Genomic DNA, 18,823 nt, shown 5'->3' with positions numbered 1-18,823 from the left:
GAGAGTCTTAAAAAATAAGAACAAACTGAGGGCTGATGGGGGGGGGGGGGAGGGAAGGGTAGGTGATGGGCATTGAAGAGGGCATCTTTTGGGATGAGCACTGGGTGTTGTATAGAAACCAATTTGACAATAAATTTCATATATTCAAAAAAAAAAAAAAAAGAATTGTGCTAGATGCCAAAAAATGAAGTCTAAAATATAAGTATAGCTATTTTTTTTTTTTAATATAACAAGACCAAGTGCAAACCTGATACCAAGCCTGAGATTCTCCCACTTTACCCATGGTAATTCCCACTCTAAATGTAAAATTGAAGGTCCAGTAGCATTACTTTTCATTTGAGAGGGAGGGAGGGAGGGAGGGAGAGAGGGAGAGAGGGAGAGAGGGAGAGAGGGAGAGAGAGAGAGAGAGGGAGAGAAAGTACAAGACAAGGAAAGGGGCAGGGGGAGGAGAGAGATGGAGAGAGAATCTTAAGTAGGCTCCACGCTCAGCACAGAGCCCAACACGTGGCTGGATCCCATGACCCTGGGATCATGACCTGAGCTGAAATCAAGAGTTGGACGCTCAGCCAACTGAGCCACCCAGGCGCCCCTGGTAGCATTACTTTTCTTATGAAACAAGATGCACATCCAATAAAGCATGAAATAAGCGTTAGACATTGTAGATCCAATCCTAGAACAGGCCCCTGATTTTCCATCTGTTTTAGAATACTATACTTCCATATCCAATCATCAATACCACTGGATACAAGTGTCTTCAAACCCATTTTGGTAATGAGTATAAAATCTTTAATAATCTCAGTAAAAAGGAGAGAGCTAGGGGCACCTGGGTGGCTCAGTCAATTAAGCATCCAACTCTTGATTTCAGCTCAGGTCATGATCCCAGGGTTGTGAGATTAAGCCCCACGATGGACTCCGTGCTGAGTGTGGAGCCTGCCCAGGATTCTCTCTCTCTCCCCCTCCCTCTGTCCCTCCCCTGCACTCTCTCTCAAAATAAATAAATAAAATAAAAATACTTAAAAAGGAGAGATCTAACAGTTTATGAATTTGATGACAGGTCTAAATCCATCAATAAAATATAAAGTTCATGTTTGTCTAAAAGCCCAAGAGGAAGCAATGTTTTCCCTATTCATATTTTTTAAATTTATCTTACCTCTGGACAGGGCTCCACATGGCAGTCTTTTATTGAACAATGGCCATCTTCTGCCCAGAAAGGACATGGTCGCTTCAGATTAACCTTGAGAGAGAGATTGGATTAACATTAGGATAGAAGTGTCACAGTCCGCATGCTAAGTGTCACTGTGTGGGCGCCAATGACATGCTGGTGAGTTAGAAGAAAAAGCTTCCTCTCCCGTGTCATCTATAGAGTTCAGAATCTTAAATGACTGCAGGTTTTCAGACACCCAGGTGTAATATTAACGTAAAAAATAACTGTTATTAGTCCTCTGACACTTCCCAAAAGGAATAAAGTCCAAGCACACTGCTCACCTGCAGACCCTGGAAAGCATTTTCACAACTGTCGGCACCATGCCGTTACCTTACCCGTGAGGATTCGCTCATGCACCCAGCCACCTAAACGTGCACCGAGCACCCACTATCTGTCTGGCACCATGGAGGTTCTGGGGCAAAAAGAGACACAAAAAGCACTTTCCCCCTGGAACTGATAATCTACTGGAGGGAATTAATGTTTAATTACAAACAAAAATCCAGAGTTTCACAATGGAACATAATGGGGCTGGTGGATGGCAGCCTCTGAGGAGGTAGTATCTCAGGATGGATCAAAGTTGGAGAAATTGTGCATTTGGATAAGGTGATAGAGCTTGAACAGTTGTGGGAACTGGAAAACAAAACAAAACAAAACAGTTTAACCAACTTTTAGTGGGAGAATGAGTGCAGACATAGGAAAGGGATGGACCATTTTTTCAAATTAAAAAAAAAATTTTTTTTTTTTTACGTTTATTTATTTTTGAGACAGAGAGAGATAATGCATGGGCACGGGAGGGGTGGAGAAAGAGAGAAAGAGACAGGATCGGAAACAGGCTCCAGGCTCTGAGCCGTCAGCACAGAGCCCGATGTGGGGCTTGAACTCATGGACTGCGAGATCATGACCTGAGCCGAAGTCGGACGCTCAACCGACTGAGACACCCAGGCGCCCCAGGGACGGACCATTTTAACCATGTTGTTAAAAACTCTGGATTTTCTTATCTTGAACTTAACAGAAAGTGATTCAACAGGACTGCCAGATGGATTGCCTGAGCCAAAAATCAAAGTTTTATTCTTGTTTCTTCCCTCTGCTACCTCCATGCACAATTCATTATCCACTTCTTCCCACCACCTCCACTGCTTTTTTTTTTATTTATTTATTTTGAGAGAGAGAGAGGGAGGGAGGGAGGGGAATCCCAGGACTACCCCATGTTCCCTGCTTCCACTATACAGCAGCCACAGTGATCCCTCTGAAACGTAATTCAGACGGTACCAATCAATCCCTGCTCAACACCTTCCTGTGGCTTCCCGGGACCTTCAGAAGGAATCCCAGCTCTGTAGCAAGCGCCACTAGGCCCTCTCTCACCTGGTCTCCTGTGCACCTCCAGCCACGCTGGCCCTCCTGCCTGGAACATACCCCCTCCGGCCTGGAACATACCCAGCTCCTGGTCTCCAGGCCTCTACAGTGGCTCCTCTTTGCCTGGCCTGTTGCTCCTCCAGGTCTCACGGCCTGCTCCCCTCACCTCGGCCGGGGCTCTCTCAGATACCACCTCGGCAAAGAGTTTCCCTGACCAGACTCTCTGAAGTAGCATTCAGTATGCACCCTACACCCTGTTTTTATTCTTTTATAGCACTCACCACTACCTATTTCTGATTTACTTATTGCCTGCATCTCCCATTGTAAGGACTGAGATTTCACCTTCTTCATTATTCTATCCCCAGTGCCTGGGATACTTAATAGCTCAATCAATAGCCGTTAAATGAAGTGAATAACACCTACGTCACGGAGGAAGAGGCAAAAACACGTGGAACTGGTGACACAAGGAGAGTGCGGTCAGCTCTGACCGTGGAGTTAATCAGGGGAGGCCTCCCTTCAGTTACATGTAAAATGAGGAGAAATCGGATACAGGTTTCCTAGAGAAAGAGATTTCCAGGCAGAGGGTTCGGGATGTCCAAAGACAACCTCTTTTGGGAACTGCAGGTTCCTCAAACTCCTGGCTTATGCGTCCAATGCCTCTTGGATCTCTCCACAGGACATTCTTCTTGCCATCTCAGAAAACAGCAACCCCATTACTCTAGATCCTCGGGCCAAAATCCCAGCATCACTCTTGACTCCTTACTTTCTCACTCCACATCCAATACTTCTAAAAATTGGGTTAGTTCAAAACCCAAGTCCCTGTAATGGTCAGGAATGCCTTACATGGCCTGTCCGTCTGCTCTCTGCCCCTTATTCACTGGCTCCCGGGTTGTTCCTCAAAACAGGAGACACACTGTAGAGTCAGGGCCTTTGCTCCCGCTGGTCCCTCTGCACGGGGTGTGCTCCCTCCAGATATTGACATGGCTTGCTTTCCTCCTCTCTTTAGGTCTTCCCCAAATCCCACCTTCTCAGTTTGCTGCTTTATGTCGCTACATTTTAAACATTTAAAAAAATGTTTTTTTTAATGTGTATTTATTTTTGAGAGACACAGCACAAGCAGGGGAGCAGCAGAGAGAGGGAGACACAGAATCTGAAACAGGCTCCAGGCTCTGAGCTGTCAGCACAGAACCCAATGTGGGGCTCGAACTCAGGAGCGGCAAGATCATGACCCGAGCTGAAGTCCGATGCTTAACCAACTGAGGCGCCCCTAAGTTGCTACATTTTAGACTAAACTGCCTGCAGCAACAGAAAACTAGTAACACAGAGCAAGGAGCGGACTGTGGTGGACACTGGAACATGCTGCTAACGTCAGCCTTCAGGAAGGGCTTGTTACCCCGGGCTTCCAAAAACATTGCAGGCAGCTGGCCTCAGCCGAAGACAGCCACTTAGCACAAGGACACACCACTCCTTCCAACAGCAGCCTGCAAATGACTGATGGAGGGCTGCAGAGGCCTAGGTCTCTCTGGCAAGGGGGGAGAGTTCTGGAGGGCCATCCCGTCTCCAGGGCTCCCAGAGGGTCACCTGAGGTCTCCACAGAGGCGGACTCCCAGAGCTCCGCCTCCCTTCCGCTCGGTCCTTCCCTGAGCCATCACTTCCACGAGCAGTCCCTCAGTAACCTCTTGCACACCAACCACGGTCTCATCTGCTGCCCAGAGAACTGAGGCTGCAACGACTTGTCCAGCTCCAGGAAAAAAATATTGGTCCTTTTACTAGGATCACACTGAACGTAAACGCCAACGTGGAGAGAACCAACCTCTTTAGCTATAGACACACCTGTCCATTTCTTGAAGCCTACTTTTGGGTCTCCCAGTAGGGTTTTGAGGCTTTCCTCCTCTAGGTCTTGCACAGTTTTTGACTCCTATATATTTCACCTTTTTTCACACTGCTTATGTAAATGGGGATTTCTTTTCCATCAGATCCTCTAACTTGTTATTGTTTGTATTTATGAAGATATTGATTTTTGTACATTAACTTTATAGCCTGCGAGCTTAATGCATTTATCACTTGTGTTCGTTTTATTACTTGGGTTTTCTAGAATACTTCTGTCATTTATAAAAGGAGACCGTTTTCCTTATTCTTTAAAAATGTTTATCCTCTAGCTGTTGTGATATACTAATCCCTCCAACAGTAAAGGAGATATGGGTGCCTCTGTCTTGGTCCCTCACCTAAGTGTGAATTCCTCTATTATTTCCCAGCAAGTAAGAGGTTGGCAATGCTCATGTTAGCATTAAAATGTTCATGTTAAGGAAGTATCCATCATTCCTATTTTTAAAAAAAATCAAGAATGTGTGTTTAATTGTGTTAAAGACCTAAAAGCCTTGTCCTTGCATTCTTAGAATAAGATGAACTTGGTCAGGACATACTTTTTTGTAGTATGCTCACAACTCAGCATTATCTTTGATTTCACCTCTACCCTCAGAGCTTACATTCACACCATCAGACAAGTTTTTGGTGTTACCTCTTAGATATAATGCTCATGTGCTCACTTTTCACCTCTTCCAAGTCTACTGCCCTATTCCAAACCCGTTACCTTCCATCTGCAGAAGCCTCCTACGTGGTTTTTCTCTATTTCCTGTCTCACACCCTTAGTCTGTTTTGTACAAATCCCTCCAGAAACTGATCACACCTACACTAAAATTCAACATCCTTATGTGGTGAATAGGGCCTTCTAATTTTTTTTTTTGTTTTTAATCTGGCCCCTACCCACTTTTCCAACTCTCCATCTCACTCACTTTGCTCCAGCCTATCCCTGTCTTCTTATTCCTCAAACACTCTAGACCTTTACACCTGCAGTTCTCCTCCCCTTCCCTGGAATGTTCTTTCCCCGTATCTCATCATGGCTTTCACGTCATGTAGGTCTTCACTCAAACAGCACAGTATGAATACCTTCCTTTCCTGGTCATCCTCGTCAAAGATAAAGCTACCTTCCATCCCCACCCCATTAATTACTCTGTATCTCCTACTTTATTTTTCTCCATAGCACTTACCATATAACCATATGAAATTACATTTCATTGTTTATTGTTTGCCTTCCTAATCAGAATAAAAGCTTCATGAAGTCAGAGTCTTTGTGTTATTCACTATTGTATCCACAGCACTTAGAATAGGGCCTCCCACAGAATAATCATTCGATAAATACTCCATGACTAAAGGAATGGAATGGATAGTACAAGAAATTGTAAACACTAACTACAACAGCCAGCTGACCAGTCGACAGGGGCAGACTGGTGCCTCAACCTGTGCACCCTTGCGTGCTCAATCACCAGTATGTACGTGCATGTTTACAATTCACCTCTTCTCTTAGCTTTCCTTTCTGCCACTGGTGCACATACAGGATACCGTGGTGATTAAATGTCCCTTTAGTTTAATTCATAGGTTGACAGAACTAGAAAAGGAGTGGGTATCACTGCTATCCTTGCCATGGAGATAAATCCATTAACTAGATTACTGCATGACCCTCCCTTGGGAGAACAGGACTATGTTCCCATTACACACGGAGCAATTTTGTTAAATTGGGTAGGACGTTTTTTAAGAACATTGTTCTTTCTGCCTATCCAACTTTCATTTTTCCTTCTTCTGTAACACATTCTCATGTTCCTTTAAGAAACAATCACTTCCCTTATATTTATGCAAGTAGGATTGCTAACCAAAGTGTCTTTCCCTCTTTTGGTCAATTAGACACTTACAGAAGTGTTCTGCCAGAAATTTGACACCTGTACAAAGTGTTGCAAAAATATGGGAAATTGATTCAAGATTTTGGTGGCACCATAAAAAGAATGGCCATTAGTTCCTCCTCTAAATTTTTTTATCCTCAAAAATATTTAAAGACTAAGACAGCCTATGTAGGATCAGGATTTTAAAAAAAGTGTAAAATCATGCTCAATTTTTAAAATAAACTAAAAATGAAAATCAGAGAACTTATGAACCCAACTGAATGCTGAGCACAAGAGCATAGGCAAAGCAGAACAGCAGCTTCTAAAATATTGTTCTTAAATTTAAAATACCGTTCTTTTGAATGTTGCCTCATTTCTCCTCCCTTTAAGCTGTTATGGTTATACTTGGAGACGACTGTTAGGTTTAAGAACCGATTCTGCAGTTTTACTATGAATGGTGCTTGTACCCTCAGCCTGGGGGCCAGCCCTTCCGGTGAATGTCTGCCGCGGGGGTACTTTGTACAGCTAACACTGCTAACACAGGCCACTGCCATCAGCACAGCAGAGAACCTGGGTCGGTGTCTAGATGGAGGAGGCAACGTCACAAGGAAGGCTGACCAAGGAGGTCTGGCATTTTGAGCTTCCGTGGAATGAGTCTCTGTCTCAAAAACAAAACTTGAAAGATGACGAATCCCCCAAACACAGGAAGAGGGTTCAGATTCTTTGTGTTCAAAAAGACTATCAGGTTTCACCACAATACTTAATACATTCCAATGATAAAACACACAGAGGGTGCTGAGAAGAGTCAAAATGGGCTTTCAAAAGGGTCATAAAAGTCACATCTGTAGACAGCTGTGTAAAAACCTTTGCTACGAATGGAATCAAAAATTATAACTGTACCTTGTAATAACGGAAGTAGTCTCTCTCTTGCAACTTTTTTATTTTGGGGAAGATTTTGAAGGTGTTAAAGTTATCAATGCTATCAATATCACACAAGCAATCATCCAGGACTCCGGTGACCTGTGGGGTGGAAAATATATACACAAACATAAAACTTTAAATATGTGCATTACTGATATTCCGACCTTAACAAATCTGTAATATTATATAAAAGAGATAATTTGTTAATTCAAGGTAACTAGTCTTCATTGACTGAGATATAAAACACTAAAGCAATCACTTACTTTTTACTATGGCCAATTAAGACAAAATAGAAGGATCAGATACACCTATTCTGAAGAACTAAGCATTGATGTTTAATGGCTAAAGAGAAATATATGAAACATACATAAATTCCAACAAGTATTTGGAATAATAAAGCCATTTCTTCCAAGATTAACCTAGAAGTCACAGACTGTAAGAATATTGCTGTAGTAGCCTTGTCTTTCTTTTCCACTGCCACTTATGGAAAACTTATATGACAGGCATGGTGATAAGAACATTACATGTTACCTCATTTTTAAAAAAATATTCTATGAAATAGGTCTTATCCTCATTTTACACCTAAGAAAATCAAGGCTGAACACGGTTAAAATAATTTTTCCCAAGTAGCAATGAGACTTAGTCCTAAGTCAATCACACTTAAAAATACATGCTTCATCCACTACTCAAAGTATACATTAATGCAACAGAAACTGATATGTACAAAGGGAGTTCAGAATCCAAAACTTCCATAAAACATTCTTCCGCTAAATTTAAAAATGGGACTCACTGACATCCACGTCTTGGATGAATCTTCAGGGAATCAGGCTGAGTGAAAAAAGCCAACCCCAAAGGTTACATACTATGTGGTTTCATTTTTACATTTTGGAAATGGAGAACAGGTTATTGGTTGCCAGGTTAAAGACTGGAGGAGGGAAGGAGGTGGAGTGGGGGCATAGGTTGGAAAGGAGGTCAAGTGTGGTTATAAAAGGGCAAGAGGAAGGATCCCTGTGGTGATCAAATTATTCAGTATCTTGACCATGGTGGTGGATACACAAACCTAAACGTGATAAAAGTGAAAAGAATACATACACACACAAATGAGACAAGGGGGAATCTGAAGACCAGCAGACTGAATCAGTGCCAATGTGCTGGTGATAATACTGCACTGTACGTTTGCAAAATGTTACCATTGGGGAAAACTAGATGAAGTGTAGGTGGCATTTCTTTGTATTATTGCTTACAACTGCATGGAACCTACAATTATCTCAATTGAAATTAAAATTTAAAAACAAAAAGGGGACCGTCTTTTAAAGGTCATTCACATGATCCACTGGAGGAATCTATGCAAAGAATGACCAGAACCTGGAAACCAGAACATCCCAGTTGTTTCTTTCTCAGGCTTTGCCCCTAGGGCTGTAAATAAGTCCCCAAACTCTCTACAACATAAACAGCCAGAGGTACACTCTCTTTAAAGAACAAAGGATCATTAACGAGAATTTTAGCTCTAGAATTCCATATGCTTTACTATCCTAGTTACTAAGATCCTGTCACCAACTCTACTGAAATTCACTCCATTTCTCAAGCTTACTATTTATAAAACCTCAAATTCTAAGTAATAGGGATGGGGGGGGGAGGGTAGAAATAAGAACCAAAAGCTTTCTATGTTTTAAAAATATTTTATCCAGATATTTCTCTTTCGTATAAATTTTTCTTAAATTGTTTATTTTTAGTTAGTAAACCACCACAGTTTATTTTTTAAAGATGTTTTAATTGTGGTAGGGGTTGGGGTAAGGTATACAAAATTGTCACGTACCTACTTCTAACTCTTAAAGACAACTACTAAGACAAAAACCTGTGTATCACCAAAATTTTTTTAAATTTTTTTTTTTTTAACGTTTATTTATTTTTGGGACAGAGAGAGACAGAGCATGAACGGGGGAGGGGCAGAGAGAGAGGGAGACACAGAATCAGAAACAGGCTCCAGGCTCTGAGCCATCAGCCCAGAGCCTGACGCGGGGCTCGAACTCACGGACCGCGAGATCGTGACCTGGTTGAAGTCGGACACTCAACTGACTGCGCCACCCAGGCGCCCCTCCAAAATTTTTTTAAAAACACAAATACAGCTTTTTTTTAAGTCCCTTTCTAATTACATTCATCTTCCTCCTCACGGAGGTAGAATATCTTATTTTTGTTATTTTTCTTTTGTAATTTCATCACATGTGATATATATCCTGAAGCAATATACTTAAGAGCTCATTTTTGAACTTAAATATTAATGGAATCTATTGCGGGAATTATGTTGTAATATACTTCTTTTGCTAACATTTTGACATCTACCCAAAATAATGAGTTTTCTAGTAGCTCATTCATTTTCCCTGCTGTAAATGTTACATTACATGAAAATATCATAATGTATTTGTTCTACTGTTGACCCATAAGGTAGGCAGAATGATGCCCCCCAAAGATATCCATACCCTAATTCCTAAAACCTGTAAATCTGTTATTGTATGCGGTGGAAGGGACTTTGCAGACATGATTAAGTTAAGGATCCTGAGATGGTAAGATTATACTAGATTATTTGGGTGGACTCAATACTAAGAACCTTGAAAGAGGAAGACAAGAGTGTGAGTCAGAGAGACCTGGAAGATGTTACACTACTGGCTTCTAAGATAGAAGAGGCCACATGCCAGAAGCACCGCAGCCTCTAGAAGCTTGGAAAAGGCAAGGAATGATTCTCCCCTAGAGCCTCCAAAAAAAAAAAAAAAAAAAAAGGCAGCCTTGATTTTTATCCCTGTGAAACCCACGTTAAGCCACTAAATTCGTGGTAATTTGTTAGAGCAGTAACAGGAAACTAATACAAAACACATGCAGGTTGTTTCCAGATTTAGCTAAATAATGCTACACAAAGGTTTGCCATGATCTCATTACGTATATGTATAAGAGTTTCTCCAGTTTATATGCTTAAAGTGGAATCACTATAGCTTATTTTCAAAATAGGTTACCAATTCACAACCCCATCCAACAGCAGATGGAATTACTGCTGAATTATCTCCGTACCAATATTGGATATTGTTGTAATTTTTGCCAATCTAGTAAGAACAAAAGGGTATCTGATTTTTGTACTAATGAGGTATAATGTTTCATAAGACATTTGTAATTGCTCCTTGTGTGAAATACCTGTTTGTCCTTTCTCATTTTTCTTTTTTTAAAGATTTTTTAAAGTTCATTTATTTTGAGAGAGGAGAGAGAGAGAGAGAGAGAGAGAGAGAGAGAGAGAGCGAGCTGGGGAAGGGCAGAAAGAGAAGGAGAGAGAGAGAATCCTAAGCAGGCTCCACACTGCCAGCATGAAACTCAATGCAGGGCTTGAACCCACAAACCATGAGATCATGACCTGAGCCAAAACCGAGAGTCGGACGCTTAACCAACTGAGCCACCCGGATGCCCCTTTTTTTCATTTTTTTACTGGGTTGTCTTTTTCATACTGACCTGCAGGAATCAGTACCGCTTTCCCCACTCTATTACATTCTTCTGGAACTCCAATCACACAAATTAGACCATGTCTCATAAGCTCTCTTTAAAATTTACTATCCCATTATTTTTCTGGGCTTCATCCTGAATTTGCATTTATTTCCCCTTCATTTATTCATTCATTCATTCAACCTATTTGAGGACCTACCTAGCATGAGCCTTGCACTGTTCTAAGTGCTGAGGATGCAGAAGTAGAAGGGGAAAAAAAAAAAAGGCAAAAATCTCTGCCCTCCAGGGGCTTCCAGATGGTAATAAAGGGACAGGAAAACTAGGGAATGGAGACCATCAGTGCAGAACTGAGCTCCTACTATTTTGGAAAGTATAATTTAAAAAGGTCTCAGTGAAATTTTGGCAAATTTTGGTAATACTTCAAGGGGGAAAAAGAACAAGCCGGCGCCATGTGGGGGTGTGCTACGTGGGGACGCATGCCAGGCACTGGGAATACAAAGCTCAATGCCCTGAAGCAGTATGCTCACCTGAAGTTCCTGAGGAAATAGGACAAGGACTATGTCGTATGTAAAAAGGAGAAACAGGAGACCATTTTAAGACTCTGGCCTTTACTGGAACCTGGTGTTTTCTCACACCAACCAATTCTCCCACTCTCCAACGTGAACTGGGCACCCAATTCAGTTCTGATGCTATCTGGAGTTAGAGCAGACCTCACAGATTAGGGGTTCAGTCACACACCACGATCCCCACTTTAGGTATCACTGCCAAGCTCCAGGCCACCTGTACGTCTGACTGACCGGCTATGAACTGGGGGTTCCAATGACTCTCAAGTTCAGTAATTTGCAATGGCATATAGAACCAGAGAAACACTTACCTTATATCTACTGGTTTATTGTTAAGATGCAACTCAGGAAGCACCAAATGGAATAGGTGCAGAGGGAAAGCTAGTGGGAGTGCAAGTTCAGGGCTTCCATGCCTCTGAGCCCCTTCCCAGAAAGTCTATGTTTCGCCCACCTGGAAGCTCATCCATCTTGTTTTAAGAGCTTTTATATTTTTCAAATTTTTTTTATGTTTATTTTTGAGAGAGAGTGCTAGCAGGAGAGGGGCAGAGAGAGAGGGAGGCAGATTCTGAAGCAGGCTCTAGGCTCTGAGCTGTCAGCAAAGAGCCCGACTCAGGGCTCGAGCTCAGGAACTGTGAGATCGTGACCTGAGCAAAGTCAGACGCTCACCCGAATGAGCCACCCAGATGCCCCAAGAGCTTTTACGGAGCTCTGTCTGCAGCATCCCTCTCCCTGTCCCAGTGGTCACGGGTGGGGCTAAAATTCCAACCCTCTAATCACTTGGTGTGTCTGATGATCATTACCACCCTGAGGTGATCTACGGGTTCCCATTAGCATAAGTAGGTGTGATTAAAAGGGGCTCATTATAAATAACAAAAGGCATTCCGATTATTCTGGAAATCCCAAGGTTTTTCTTTTTTTAGTGTTTATTTTTGAGAGAGAAGAGAACAGAGCAGGGGAGGAACAGAGAGAGAGAGGCAGAGAGAGAATCCCAAGCAGGCTCCACACTGTCAGCACTGAGCCCAATGAGGGGCTCCATCCCACTAACCGTGAGATCACGACCTGAGCCAAGATCAAAAGTGGGACGCTTAACCAAATGAGCCACTCGGGTGCCTCGCCTATCCAGATCTAAAGCTGAGAATCCTGTTCTGGAGATTTTGACAATCAGTTATATAGGTGGTATTTAAAGCTGAGAAACCGAATGAGAGAACCAAGATAGAGAGGGGAAAGAGTACACGATCTGAAACCTGAGGCTGAAATAACTAGCGGTCAGTAGTAGCAGAGGAGAAATAAGCAAAGGATACTAGTACAGCTAGCCTAAAAGAAAGGAAGAAAATCAGAAAAGTACAGTATCCTGAAAGCCCAAAGAAATATGGTATTTTCAAGGAGAGTAAGCCATGAGCTGTGGGGAAAAAATGCTGTCTATAGGTAAAGCTAAGGTTTAAAAACTAACTATTGGCTTTAGTGACAAGACAGACATTAATGACCTTGACAAGAACAGTTTCGGAGAGGTAGGGGCAAAAGTCTGACTGGAATAGGCTGGCGAGAGGACCAGAATAGGACGAATAAAGATAATTCCTTTGAGGAGTTTTTCCATAAAGGGGAACAGAAAAATGGAGCAGAGCCAGAAAAGATGGGTGGGTCAAGACAGAACTTTAAAACAGAATTAACAGTATGTTTTAGGATGACAGTAACAATCCATCAGACAAGGAAAAATTAATGATCCAGGAGAGAAAAAAGATTCGCTCAAAACACGATCTTGAAAGAAGGAACTGGGACCTAATATATGAGAGGGATTGGCTTTTGGTAAGAGTTCACAGTTCATCTATGGTAATCCATTGGAAGGCAAAATGTGAGGGTACAGAGACAAATGGGGGAATAAATATGGATTACATTGTTAGTGTGAAGTATGAAACGAAGAAAAGGAAAAGTGGGGCGCCTGGGTGGCTCAGTGGGTCAAGCACCCAACTTCAGCTCAGGTCATGATCTTGGGGTCTGTGAGTTCAAGCCCTGCATCTGGCTCTGTGCCGACAGCTCAGAGCCTGGAGCCTGTTTCGGATTCTGTGTCTCCCTCTGTCTCTGTCTCTCAAAAATAAATAAACATTAAAAAAAAAAAAAAAAAAAAAGGAAAAGTATCGGAGGATTAGAAAAAGACATAAAATGGTTGCCTGATTCAGGAATCATTTCTTCTGCTGGATATAATCAGCTATTTAATCCATCCATGGAGTTTTTAATTTCATCTCTAGAAATCCTATCACACTGTTTTAATCTTTTTGATCATTCTTTAAAATCTGTTGTTCCCTTTTCACAGTTTCAGGTCAATGTCCCTATCTTTGCCCCCCACCCCTTTGTATTTAAATACACTATGTCTCATGGGTTTAAATTATGTCTGATATTTTCAGAATCCAAGGTTATCACAGGTCTTTTTCTATAGGCTATATTTCTATTATCTCATTCACGGTGCCTTGTGTTTTGTGATTTTTGACTATTAGCTGCTTGTTCTCCTTGGCACGGGCTCTTGAAGACTTCTTTAGGGTTTGGGTTGAAAATAAATTCCTCCAGAGGGGATGGACGTTTGCTTTTACCAGTAAGCTGGGGGCATACCAACCTGGGTCTGCTATAAATCAAATTTTCCACTTGAAGCTTTTCCCAGCATAGGTGGCATGAATTTGGCCTGCAAACCTTTATAGGAACAAGTTCATGGTTACAAATTCTCGAGGGAGTTTCCCCCCCTTCCCTTCCCTGGCAAGTTTCTTACTCTCCCCTTATTCCTGGTAGGATTCATTTCTCATGTTGAGGCCGTAGCTCTTTGGAGTTCAAGCTTTATGATGGGGTCTTCTTTTAGTTTCCTTTCTTTGGGCACACAACCCTTATTTCTTGTCCATTCCACACCAAGGAGCAATTAAAGCAGAAACTCAGGGTCTTCAGGGTTTGGGGGAATTCCTCAGGGTCATGGACTGGAACAGCACTGTTTGAGTCTCAAGATCTGACTTTCCACTGGGGGCTGGGGGCAGGGGAGCTCTATGTATTCTTTGATTTCATGCCACCTCAGAAATGCATTTAGAAAGATTTAAAAATACATCTGACTAAAATTACTTCTTTACAGGAAGATTAACTTGTCATATCATTTGTATGCACTAGGTCTTTAGTTTCTAGTGCTTTCCAGACTACAAAGCCCATTCGCATTTAATTTATAAGAAAACGGAGTATGAGATATACAAATGCCTATCATTTTAAGTGTTCAAAAATAACTTTATGCTTTCACTGCAAGGAGACATAGTCGATATAGTCCTGTCCTTAAATGATTTCTTTTAAATGGAGGTGTTTTCTTTATTTAAAAAAAAATTTTTTTTTTAACGTTTTTATTTATTTTTGAGACAGAGAGAGAGCATGAACGGGGGAGAGTCAGAGAGCGAGGGAGACACAGAACCTGAAACAGGCTCCAGGCTCTGAGCCGTCAGCACAGAGCCTGAGGCGGGGCTCGAACCCACCAACTGTGAGATCGTGACCTGAGTTGAAGTCGGATGCTTAGCCAACTGAGCCACCCAGGTGCCCCAGGTGTTTTCTTTTTTAAATTGAATTCTTCCCTTTATGCTTTATTGGGCTTCCTTCCCCCTCCCCCCGCCAACAAAAAAGAACTATCTTAGTTGCACTTTTTTTATTTTCCTGGGTCTCCCCTCAGATTTCTATACCCCAAAGAAGCAGGCATACAGAGATGTACTGCACAGAAGAAAACGGGGCCTACGAGGGGTCCAGTTCAACCTTGTTCACTTAACAAGTGTGGTATTAGTCATGTAAGCTTTTTGAACTTCAGTTACCTCAATAGCCCCACTTCTGAGAAGTATCCAATAAAATGAGATAATGTATATTTAAACGTGTTAGAGATTAAAATACTATCTAAAATGTGCTCCAACTTCTATATTAGAAAGTACCACTGGAAACAAAAACCAAACGTATCCACTTTTGAGGACTGTTTGGAACAATGCTACTTTGAATATGCACAAACCTTTAATTTTTAAACTACAGGTATTCATTTGGACATGATGAAATTACATATATTCACTTAAATACAATAAAAGTAAAATTTTACCTTAATAAATTGCATGTGTAACGTGCAATTATAAAACATTAACACATGTAACTAGCAGATAAAGATGACTAAAATGAAGCTTCTAGATTGATGGCAACGTATATAATTAATATAAGGCATAAAAAGGAAAAATGACAAGAATCCCATTTTAGAAAAATATCTAAATGTACATGCCACTCAAAAACAATCACCCAACCAGTGATTAGAAAATAATTTTGCTAAAGGTAATTTGGGAAATTTACTTTTTATTAATATAGTAGATACTCCCACCCAGATTTCCGCTACTTCCGTGTTTTCTAGGTGGGGTTCAAAAGGTAGCTCAAAGGATAATTGCATTACAGCTACTTACACGGCTCATTTAAAATTGCTGATCCCTGGGGCACATCCGGATCCACTAAATCAGAACACGCGGCGGCGGCAGGGCCAGAGAATCTGCATTTTAACACGCTCACCAACACCAAAACCAAGTCTGCCCCCTTTTATTTTTAGCACATCATTCATTTGAAAAAATACCCAAACGCGAACAAAACAGACTATTCAGGCATTCTGGGACTTAGTGCAGGACACCCTAACGCCCTGAAAACAGCGTGCGAACAGTCAGAAAAACATGTTTACACGGCTCCACTCACAGCTTCGGTTTTTCTCGGCAGTGAGTATTAATTGCCTACAATGACATCTCCCCTCATTATCGAGCCACCTGAGACACGGTTCCTTCCTCTCTCCCTCTTAGCAGTTTTGCCCCTTTGCAGCAGGTGCAGACAAGGCGCGGCTGCACCTGGCAGTCTATTCAAAATCTTCTGTAGAAAAGCAGTCAGCGCCGCTCTCCAGGCACAAGGCTGTGGTCAGCTAACCTTCCCACGTCCGCCGTGTTGACAACACGTCTGTAGTAACACTGTTTCACAAAGGCAGCCCCTCAACTCCAGCTCACCCTCCTACCATCACCTCGCTGCTCACAGACCTACAAAGGCCAGCTCCCCCCCCCGCCCCCCCACCACGTCTCTTGCTTGGGCTCATCCGGAGGTGCCACAAGTTGGGTGGAAATACAGCAGTCCCAAGGAAAGATGCCAGAGCGAGGGTAGCAGCCGAGGGGCTTAGAGAGCCCCAGAAGTTCAAGCAAGTTAGGGATAGGGAGTCCCGTCCCCTCCCTATCCACCCCACTTCTGCGGGGCGCGGGGTCCACCTCCCCTCCCTCCTGGGAGGGACGGGAGGGCTTCACCGTTTCTACGCGTCTTGTCTCCCCCAAACCGCTGATGACGTTTTCATTCCCGTCTCCTCTCCCGCCACACTCCCAGCCGCTTAAAAAAATCAGAAAAGGAAAACGAAAACACCTCAGGGGACCGTCACCATCTTCCTCTTTTTGCTGCCATCACCCCGCGAGCGTCGCCATCCCCCGCACACGGCACGCGGCTCGCGGACGTTTCCTGGACGTGACGGTTCGGTTCCAGACCCCGGCCCCTTCCCGCTCGCCAGAAATCCCCCTCGGGGTCTGGCGCCGGCCCTCTCCCGGAGCCCCAGCCCCGGCCCGTTCGCCACCGCCGCGGGCGTTCGGCCGGTGTCCCCGCCCCGCCATCACTCGGGCTCACCTGGGCCTCGACGACGCTCGGGAGGAAGCTCAGAGTGACCAGCAGCTGCACTGCGGCCGCCGCCCCCTGCCCGGCGCCGGCCCGCCGGGGCCCCCGGCTCATGCTGACCTCTCCCCCCACCGCGGCCGGCCGGGCCCCTCGGGGCCGGGGAACGGCGGGCGGCCCGGGCGACGACCCAAGGGGACGGCTCCCGGCGGCTAAGAGGCTCCAGGGTCAGAGGTCTGCACGCCCGTCCCGAGGAGGGGGCCGCTCTCCCCAGCTCCCGGCAGCTGCGAGTGAGGCTGAAGAGCCGAGCGCCCCCACTTCATCCCCTAGGCGGCCCCGCCCCCGGCTTCCCCTTCGCCCCGGCCACGCCCCCTCCGAGCGCGGGGCCTTGTGGGAGTTGTGGTCTCGCGCGGCCGCGAGGGGGCCTCCTGCCGGAAGGCGGGGCAGGGGGCCGCGAGAACCCGGGAACTACAACTGCGGAGGCCGCTCCGCCTCCCCGGGGCCTTGGGCTCCACGGCGGCCAATGAGGCAGGACCACGAGGGCCTCCAAAACAAGAGGAGGTGGCGCGGGGAGCGCTCCTCCCGGCCGGCCGCCGTCTCCGCTCCCCCTCCCCGGGCGGTTGCTCCTGGAAACCGGGGAGAGAGGGGGCCGCCCCGCCCCGTACGGTTGCTCCTTAACATCGCAAAGGCGCCAGGCTTCGGGATCCGCCCGCTACCTACGCAAATGAGGAACCAGTGGTGCAGGATCTTCGACTTTCGAGCCGAAGCATTTTCTTGGTTCATTCAGTGTTCTGTGGCTTCACATCTACTGCAAGTACCTTATAAGAATCAACCACCTCCACCTGCTACTTGGAGAGGTGACTTCGGCTCCTCTTTTATTTTATACGCCCGGGACGTGAATGTCCTCTATTCCCCGGCCCACTCCCTCTCCTCTGATGAGAGAAACACAATGCACGTTGGAGAATGGGAACAAACCCAATCGTTTATAATGATGTATTGGAACGGGGCTATACGCATAGAAGAACTGGAAGTGATACAGAGCGGGTTCATTTCCCGCCTCTAAAACATCCTAGTTTGTTATGTGTCTTTAGACAAGTTACTTAACCTCTGTGAGCCTCAATTTGTTCATCTGTAAGTGAAGACAATAATACCCACCTCAGACATTGTTCTAGGATTACGTAAGATTACATAGATTACATACATAAAGGGCTTAGTAGGGTGCGTAGCACAAAGAAGTGTTCAATAAATGATAGCTGCTACTCGTTTTATTAATAGCCTTGATTTCTAGAGAATTAGTAATACATCACCATACGTTTATGTAGTGTGTATTACTTTCCCACCGCTTCTATAACAAATTAGCATAAATTTAGTGACCTAAGTTTCCCAAGACCGGAACCCCAAATTATATCAGCCAGGCTGCATTTTTTTTTCAACGTTTATTTATTTTTGGGACAGAGAGAGACAGAGCATGAACGGGGGAGGGGCAGAGAGAGAGGGAGACACAGAATCGGAAACAGGCTCCAGGCTCTGAGCCATCAGCCCAGAGCCCGACGCGGGGCTCGAACTCACGGACCGCGAGATCGTGACCTGGCTGAAGTCGGATGCCTAACCGACTGCGCCACCTAGGCGCCCCCAGGCTGCATTTTTTCTAAAGGCTTTAGGGGGCAATATGTTTCCTCGCCCATTCCAGCCTCTAAAAGCCACCTGCATTCCTCGGGTCATGACTGTACCACACATTATCACATTTCACTCCCTCCTCTTCCATTGTCACATGCCTTCTCTTGCTGACCCTAACTCTTCTGCCTCCCTCTGATAAAGACCCCTGTGATTACCTGGGGCCCACCCAGATAATCCAGGGTAATCTCTCCATCTCAATTTTTTTTTTGAGAGCTTGTTTATTGGGCAGGTGGATGGGTGGGTGCCAGCCCTTAAAA

At 44.3% G+C, this 18,823-nt stretch overlaps 1 protein-coding gene across 3 annotated transcripts in view; it reads right to left on the bottom strand.

Moving 5' to 3' along the window:
- Nucleotides 1–17,219, bottom strand: part of ERO1B (endoplasmic reticulum oxidoreductase 1 beta) — a 68,706-nt gene extending 51,487 nt beyond the window's left edge. For all 3 annotated transcript variants that reach the window (XR_007145234.1, XM_047824627.1, XM_047824626.1), the window contains exons 1-3: nucleotides 16,905–17,219; nucleotides 7,171–7,290; nucleotides 1,151–1,234 (exon numbers count right to left, since the gene is read on the bottom strand). Coding sequence is in view for 2 of the 3 variants with exons in the window: in XM_047824627.1 (XP_047680583.1) it covers nucleotides 1,151–1,234; nucleotides 7,171–7,290; nucleotides 16,905–17,006 (306 nt within the window). In the remaining variant the exon portion in view is untranslated. The remainder of the gene's footprint in view (nucleotides 1–1,150; nucleotides 1,235–7,170; nucleotides 7,291–16,904) is intronic.
- Between the last annotated feature and the right edge of the window lie 1,604 nt (nucleotides 17,220–18,823).

The sequence above is a fragment of the Prionailurus viverrinus genome, chromosome D2 (assembly GCF_022837055.1).
Source record: "Prionailurus viverrinus isolate Anna chromosome D2, UM_Priviv_1.0, whole genome shotgun sequence".
NCBI lineage: Eukaryota > Metazoa > Chordata > Mammalia > Carnivora > Felidae > Prionailurus > Prionailurus viverrinus.
This window is presented reverse-complemented; position numbering and strand designations above follow the sequence as displayed.